The sequence below is a fragment of the Chanos chanos genome, chromosome 5, assembly GCF_902362185.1.
Source record: "Chanos chanos chromosome 5, fChaCha1.1, whole genome shotgun sequence".
Taxonomy (NCBI): domain Eukaryota; kingdom Metazoa; phylum Chordata; class Actinopteri; order Gonorynchiformes; family Chanidae; genus Chanos; species Chanos chanos.
In genome coordinates this window covers 8,216,744-8,225,538 of record NC_044499.1, presented here as the reverse complement: position 1 = coordinate 8,225,538, position 8,795 = coordinate 8,216,744, and the positions used below count along the sequence as shown (strand labels likewise).

The 8,795-nt window shown below is 39.2% G+C and overlaps 1 protein-coding gene across 1 annotated transcript; it reads left to right on the top strand.

The window, feature by feature from the left end:
* The first annotated feature begins 1,388 nt into the window (after positions 1–1,388).
* diras1b (DIRAS family, GTP-binding RAS-like 1b) lies at positions 1,389–1,985 on the top strand. The gene has a single exon (XM_030775847.1). It carries the CDS (start codon positions 1,389–1,391, stop codon positions 1,983–1,985), a length of 597 nt encoding a protein of 198 aa, XP_030631707.1.
* The last annotated feature ends 6,810 nt before the right edge of the window (positions 1,986–8,795 follow it).

Sequence of the window (8,795 nt, the reverse complement as noted above, 5' to 3'; positions counted from 1 at the left end):
GTACACTTCAAACTCAGAGAACGACCCCCCTCCTCTGAGATTCATCACTCTGGCCACAGCGGTCTCCTCTTAACCGGTGAGAGAGGAGCAGCTAGGTTTCAGCAGACAGCTTTGAAGGATTACTGTCAGCAACACTGTGGCTTAATTGGACATGTTTCCTCTCAGATGTTATGTATTCAGCCTGTAATCTCAGAACCCATTTTCGTTCTGCAGTTTCCATGGCTGTAGGGCTGTATTTCCAAAGGTAGATAGTATCATCTGCATCATGGATGACTCAGCCGGTGATATGATGTAAGTGTAATTACTCTAATGGACAGCAAACAGTGGAGGTAGTAAACAGAGACATCCCTACACTCAAAAGCCAGCTAGTGTAGGCAGAATTACAGCTGGTGTTTTGTTAAATAAGACTAGTCCGTAACAGGCGTCTTCAAACAAACGCGTAGTTATGTGTTTTCACTCTCATGCCTGTAACCCTAGCTTTGCATACATGTTATGCATTTGTTCTAACATCGGTTCGTAGTTGATAGGCTTCTGAGATTTGTTGATCGATTGACATAACTGGTGGTTCAGTGAAGTGAACCAGCCTAGGATAGAGTTTGACCGTGGTGGAAATGAAAAAAGAAGATGATGACACTACAGTTCTTCACACAAACACACACACACACACACACACACACACACACACACACACACAGACACATACACAAACAATGAGACACACTCATGAAGAACACCTATAGAAAAATATGTGTGTGAATCTAATTTAAGACCAACCGGTAGGAATGATCACTTTTGCCACAGTAGTAATAAATAATGCAGAGAAGTAAACTCTGCTGAAAGGAGGAGTGTATTTTAGGCCAAGGCACAGATGCATCAAGATGAGTTGTAACATGATTTTATATTAGAAAAAAAAAAGAAGAAGAGAAAAAAAAGAGCACTCTTTATTTCTGAGCAATGTCAGTTCTCCTCTGAAACCTGTCATGAGTGCTGCTGGTTAGATTTTCTCATTGAACTAGCCTATATTACTGAGATATAAAAACTGTAAATGGATTGATCTACATTGTTAGATGATAAAAAAGAATGTAATCATTACAGCAAAGGCTAAAATCTTACACCACTCCGTCTTATACATGGACATTTTATCCAGCTTATAGGCGGCTGTTATTGATGTTCTTTAGTGCCAGCATTCATTGTTGAGGTTTTCCAAGGGATTTATCTAGTACAGCTTATGCATAAAACGGAATTGCATCTCCTTGCGTAAGCACTCTCTGCTGAGATGTACACTTTACTCTTGAAAGAAACAGGACGACTCCCTTGTCAATATCGTCTGTTCTTCTTTTTCTCTTTGTCTTAGGTCTAGAGGAAGAAGCTCGAAAGAAGGTTAGAACATGCCGGAACAGAGCAACGACTACCGCGTGGTGGTGTTTGGAGCAGGTGGTGTTGGAAAGAGCTCATTAGTGTTGCGCTTTGTGAAGGGCACCTTCCGCGACACGTACATCCCCACAGTGGAGGACACCTACCGGCAGGTCATCAGCTGCGACAAGAGCGTCTGTACACTGCAGATCACCGACACCACAGGAAGCCACCAGTTCCCCGCCATGCAACGTCTCTCCATCTCTAAAGGTCACGCCTTCATCCTGGTCTACTCCATCACCAGCAAGCAATCACTGGAAGAGTTGAAACCCATCTACCAGCAAGTGCTGGCCATCAAGGGCAATGTGGAGAACATTCCCATCATGCTGGTAGGCAACAAGAGCGACGAGACCCAGAGGGAAGTGGAGACCAAGGACGGGGAAGCTCAGGCCAACCTTTGGAAGTGTGCCTTCATGGAGACGTCGGCCAAGACCAACCACAACGTCACCGAGCTATTCCAGGAGCTCCTCAACTTGGACAAGAAGAGGAACATGAGCCTCAACATCGACGGCAAACGCTCCGGCAAGCAGAAACGTACCGACAAGCTCAAGGGAAAATGCAGCGTCATGTAGACCGATCTTACACAGGGCCCAACAGGGCCAACGAGTGGAGCCACCAAATATAAAGGAGAGAAGGGAGGGAGAAAGTGGTTTTGGGAATGGCTGGAGATCTTTTCATGTAATCCATACCTTATCCAAATGGCAAGTATCTCCTGTCTACTCCTTTAAGTCCACTTTCTTATACATACTTTCCCCACGAATCCTTGCCCAAAAACAAGGATTTTTGTCCTTTGCTCATTTTCAGCCAACTCACATTCACATATGTGCATACGTGCTGAACATGCTCTTCCAAAGCCATGTCATTCTTATTGCCTTGTCTTGTCTAAGACATTGCATCCCTGTCATCTCCCGGCTCTGAGTAGTTTTAGACTTGTCCTTCCCCACCACAAAAGAACTGTTTTTGGAGTTGAACGGTTGCTGAAAGCATCAGCCTTCTTTAACCTTTTTAAGTTGAAAATTATGTTTTGCATTACTGTTTTGCTTACTGAACAGTTTATATCCAAGCAGTAATGTAAATGTCAGGTACTGTTTCGGCACCGCTGTTCATTTTAGAGAGAGGAGGCCTTCACAAGATTTTTTTCTTTGAAATTGACTTTAAGGGGACTTGGGCCGCTGCAGAGGATACGTGTTGAATATAAATGTACTATTTCATCACTTTTGTCTTTTAAACTTGTTTGAAAAGAGTTTTCAAGAAACCAAACCACATCCAATGTGGTTTGAGAGTCAAGCACACAAGGAATGGAGAAGTTAAACCAAATTGTGCTTGAGGAAGTGGTTAATGGATTGGAATAATTCATTCCATTAGAATGAATTATTCCAAAACTGTATTTAATTGATCACAGGGATTCATGACTCTTTTGTTCATTGGAAACCTTTAGATCATGAAAGGAAATTTTATCTGCATGCTGATCTCATCCATTCTGGACGATAGGCAATATTTATGACAATCACTTTGTTAAAAGTAAACCATAGAAATTCATCAACGTATCATAGGTTTATGTAGTTATAACAACATATTTAATCTCACAACTCCTGCAGAGTTGCACTGAGGATGAAGTTAGGGTAGGTGAGTAGACATATATTGTCACTGAGCTTCATAAAAGAATACATGCTAATCGAAATATGATAGACAACACAACAGTCGGTTTTAAACTGACACTACCCCTTTTATCCCACCAATTTCAGAACTCATTTTTGGATTTTCAAACACAATAAACCTTTCATTGATTATGTCTTCTTTTGTCCACAACATTTCTCCATGTGCGAAGTCATATCTCACCAGATTCCTCAGGAACCAAGAGCATTGATGCCGATGGATAGTTTCTCTGTTATGGCTTTGCACCATGAATCAGATAACAGACTTTACATACTTATCTCAACACTGCAGTGTAAGGGGGAGACAATTCATGCTTATGACAGTTTAGATTAAATCCAAACAGTTTGTATGTATGTTCTGATAGAACTATACTGGTGTACTTAAAGCAATTGTGGCAAATCATTTGATGCATCGTTGCCAATACAGATTGGGCCTCCAAATTAATTGTTAATAAAAAGCTTAGTCAATGCTCCAGGTCAAGAAAGGAAAAAAAATATATATATTGCTGAAATAAATCACACAGAAGTTCATGTGTAATTAATAACCACTTAATAACATGAAAATATATATCACCAAAGATTTGAGTTTTATGAGCTGGGGGGCTCTTATGAGGTCATTTAATAATCCTAGTTTATTTTCATTTAGATTTATATGGAGGAAGAGCGTATGTGGACAGTTATTAAGTGACGAGAAGGGGGTCCTCTGACCGCTGATTTGGAACAGATGGGTTCTGTTTAACATGCAGATTGTGTGTCCTACATGAGTAATGACCCAATACTTGAGGAGAATCACCAACCTGTTTAAAATTCAGTGTAAGAATGCACTCACGTTGCACTTTATTTTAAACAAGCTCTTGAGAAAAAAAAAAAGAAGATGGTAGATTATCGAGCTCTTTTATTGTCCTTTGAGTTTATGGAGTCTGATAATTGCATAGTTGAACAATTTTTCTCCTTGTAAAGTAGCCTCTATGGTTTTACGACAGACATTTTTTTGTGTGTGTGTGTCACCGAAGTGAGTAAAAAGCACAAAACATCTTATTATTTTTTTTTGGGGTAATTATTTATTTGGTTTATGTACAGAGCTGCTTTGGTTAGTTGAAGCTAACAGGGTATCGTTAGTATAAATGGACATGGAGGACGTCTTTAAAATGTTATACTGTGTATACCCTCACACCTGTTCACACTCGGTATAAGCAGCAATAGAAAATTCATTCTAAAATGTTCTGTCAACTCTTTTACTTTGTGGTATTTTTAAAAAAAAAAAAAAAAAGTTTCAGTGATACCATCACAAAGTGTGGTGTTATTACCAAGGTATCGAATTGTTATTGATAAAAGCCCCTGACGAAGCACAGCGAATGAATATTTTCCCTTGTCTTCTATCATTTTAAAATGCCGCACTTTACTAACTGTAACGGGAAGGACTGCAGAAATGCTAGGATATGAAGCAAGGTTGAATGAGAGAGCCCAATATACTGTCCCACAAATTCCCAAACTGAACATGTCTGTTTTATGATGCTTTGCTTTTGGCATGCTTACCCATATCCAATCATGTCCATGTCACATTATCATTAGCTTAATGCAATAAATATTTTATTTGGTGCATGTCATGTACCACATTGGCAGAGGAACTTCACATGACTCCTGTAATCTGTGTTGTTATTATTTTGCTTTTCATATTTATATTGTCAGTTTATTTCATTTCTACTATTCCAACGCCTCATTATGAGTGAAGCAATGTGCTACTCACATCTGTTTACAAACGTGGGGCCGGGTGATCATATACATGGAGAACATTTGGTACCATTCAGTATGATGTCGCTTCAAAATGTCATTGCCAAATTGACGATATAATGCTTACACATATGCCGGTATCAACATCTCAGCACAAACAGATAAAAAAATGATGCATTTAGAAATGATACATCTCCTGATAAACCCCTTTAAGAGAAACAAACATCAAGTGACCATCAAAGGGAAGTTCGATGATAAACGATATTTCTTTAGAATTAATTTCCATGCCCTGTAAGTTCACTGTACAGATCCTTTTTGTAGGGCAGTGATGGAAAGGTGTTTGACAATATCACATTTTTATTTATTTTTGTTCTCCTGAACATTGTTCTCAATGATCTCTCTATAATGGTGCTATATGTTTTTCATCTGAATGTGTGACTGTTGCAGTGCTCCGCAAGGAATATGCAAAAGGTGTTATGACGAAAAAAATAAATAATCTCCCTCCTTTAACTAGTTTTGGTGTACAGCTGTTTTTCCGATATAAGCCAAAGTGAAGTTAACGATATTTTTGGTTCCGAATCAGGACAAACTTCTCTTCGCTGTACTCATTTTTCTCCTACGTATATAATCAACCCAATTTGTCACTGTGAGACACGTGATGCAACGGCACACATGTGCATAATGATCTACTGTTTATGAACCTGTCACATTTTCACAGAGCCCCGTGCAGTTCATGCATGAACACTCATTCTGTTTGTGAACGCTCCTTTCAGGGGACATGTATAAATCAACAGAAACACCGCAGAGCAGGGGAGCTACGCATTGCATTACTCTCATTTTTTCCCATACATTGCTTTCGTGCATATTTGTCATTCATGAATGCTTCAGTAGAAAGGGAGCAGTTATTACCCCATATTTATAAGCTGTCAAAGGTTTTCATGCGTGAAATATAAATAAATGAGTCATCTGCTACTATAGACGACTACAGATGCTAGGATGTCGTAGATCATTGGTGTGGTACAAAAAAACGGAAACAAACAAGCGTAGAATAAAGGATTAAATAAGTGGCCACTCAATGAATAGGAATGCTTTGAAGTAGCCACGGCAGAATCATTAGGTATATTAGCATCCTGCATTTTATAATGTCTGACTATTCCTACCTGCAGAGGGGAGACTGTTTTCAGTAAGTCTGTTAGACACACGTCTGGTCTCACAGATAACATTCAGTTTGCCTGTAATCCTTTTGGCTTGCCAGACAATACAGACTTTGCCCAAACATCCTTTGTGCAGATAAAAAAAAAAAAAAAAGACTTTTGAAGCAATTACCTCTCCAGAAATAATCTGATATCTGAGGGCAGACTTTGTGACACTCATCGGTGCATCATCTCTATGTTTGACACAAGTCGTTCATTGTTGTAAATAACTGTAAAAATGGTATCTTAATTACATGTTCTGTAACGAGACCTTTGAGATCAGAGAGAAAATGGGGAACAATAATAGAAGTTTTTAATATAATGCTATGATGAATTCAGACAGAAGAGCCACCAGACCCAGGATGATCTGTTCTGTTTGGTTTTACTTTATGTCTTTTGTTAGAAACCTTGAGGGACCTTGCATAACAGCCCATCATTGGTTATGGTAACAGTTTGGAGTGGTGTTCTGCTGATTCACACTGACGGCACTTTAAATTTCAGTGGATGATGGAATGTAATGTGTATCCCAATGTTAAGATAAATAAATCATGTATGAAAATAAAAATAAAATGACATATTTCATAATCCTGCAGTGCATGGTCCCAAACGGTATCAGCCAGCATGAGGGTAAGGACTTAAACTGTGAAGTGAATTTTCACTTTAATTCCTCTGCGTTTCATTTGTTTTGGAAATGAATTGTTTTTACTGAAATATGTTTTTTTTTTTTTTTTGTACAATACTCTGGCTTTCGTTTGAATCTTTTTAAACCTAGCTATTATGTACAGAAATGTCCTTTAGCAATAGTCTTCCTACTTAAAAATATGCTGTGCTCATGCATCCCTAAGCAAACAAAATATTACATATATTATATTATATATATGTATACTTAAATGATATTCTCTATGATAAATCTGCAAAAATGACTTTTGTAATAAAAATGAAAATGTGAATTCACATTTGTTGATATGTTGTGTTTCATTATAATGAGATGACTGGCCAAAAGAGAGCTGAACCCGGTTTCCATCCCCTTGGATCTGAACGTTCGATTTGGAATTCAGTGCTAAACGGGGTTTCCATAGCAACATCATGGTAGTTCCCATATCACATTTTCAGCTGACCAGGTGAGGCTACTTGAATGCACCAGCAAAGGAATTCACTTGGAAAACATATGTTGTTCGCAATGTCATTGGTTCCACCATTTTAGAAATGAATTGTATATCTTCGGCCCAGAGGAGTAGCTAGAGCAGTAAACTGGTTAGGAGCTAGTTTGCACTGACGTACACACAGAGCATACAGATCCTTCTGCAGAAACACTGACTCCTCGCAAGACGCAGCGTATGCCCCCCCCCCCCCCCCCCCCGTTTATCTATTCATTCATTTATTATTGAAACCAACAAGATGAAGCTAAAATAGACCAGAGCGCGCGAGACATGAGGAGGTGCCTTTGGTTGGCTTTCTCGTAAATTAATGAGACAATAAAATCCATGAGAGTCCGGAAGCTTCTCCAGCTGAAGCCCAACATCAGCTGTCAGTCTCGCTTGTCAACTAATTAAACCGCCTCACAGTATTAAAGATAAACCGATGCATACAGCATAAAGAAATGAATGTAATGGTGACATGTACAGTAATTTATTTAAACAACACAATATAGTAATATATACATATTATTTGATATCAGTGCCAAATATCTTTGAATGTACGTTTAATGATCACTTTGTTTCCACACCATCAAGGTTTTTTTTTTTTAATAAATCTCTTTAAAAATGGACTGTGTAATTCGATTGCTCCTGTACCTCGTGTGCAGTGTTTGGTGACAAATGAAAAAGAAAAATGCATGCGGAGAGCGTGACCAGGAACACAAATGACACAGTTTGATAAATGGCTTGTGATGGATTGATGGCTAGCAGGCAGAACAGTAGAAAATGGCCGCTAGGGCACTGAGGAACCAGCATAGAATAACTGTCCAGTGACTGTGATTCATTGCGCTCTCTCTCTCTCTCCCTCTCTCTGCTGTGAGCTACAGAGTGTACAGGGTTTCTCTGCATTGTATCAGCAGCTCTACAGTCTGCAGGATGTGCTACTTCTGCTTCTACTACTGCTGCAGCAGCTGAAGTGCCAGAGACTTCAAAGACAGGGAAAATTAAATGGAAATGTATAGACATCAGCATAATTTCATGCTACAGGAGAAAATTAGGCCAGTGCGGTAAAAGTACACCCCCCCCCCCCATTTGCTATAAATATCACATCATTGTTTAACAATAAATAAATAAATATAAGCAGGATAATACATAGCAGGTTGAAATACTGCTAACAAATGTTATGAGGTCTTTGACAGCCCCTGGGGGGTCAGTGGATTATCTCAAAGCTGCTGAGAGGAAAACCCAAAATCAGGAAATTAAGGATCTCGGGAGGAGGGTTTGAGACAGATACAGATAATTTGACATGTTCCCATCTAAACAGATAATGCGTGTCAACATGACTTGTATATGTAAAGCTAACATGGTGTTTTACAACCACCAAGGTGCCATGTACCACCTGTTTAGCTCCTCTGGGAGTTATACGGGTTTAATTCATCTAATAGCCCAACAGGCTATGCTGGTACTGAGTTTCTCAGGATGGAAACTCTAACTGAAGCTCACTGACAAAGGCCTGAGCTCTAAGGTCTCAGGACACAGATTAAAAAAAAAAAAAACCTGCCATATGCTGAGGGGTATTACTACCCATTTACCAAATACTAACTAACATCAGGAATCTCTACTTATCAGCACTGAGTAGATATCCAGCTACCTGTTTGATGATGATG

Excerpts from the sequence above, each read along its gene's own strand:
- diras1b (XM_030775847.1), top strand. The coding sequence starts at position 1,389 with ATGCCGGAACAGAGCAACGACTACCGCGTGGTGGTGTTTGGAGCAGGT.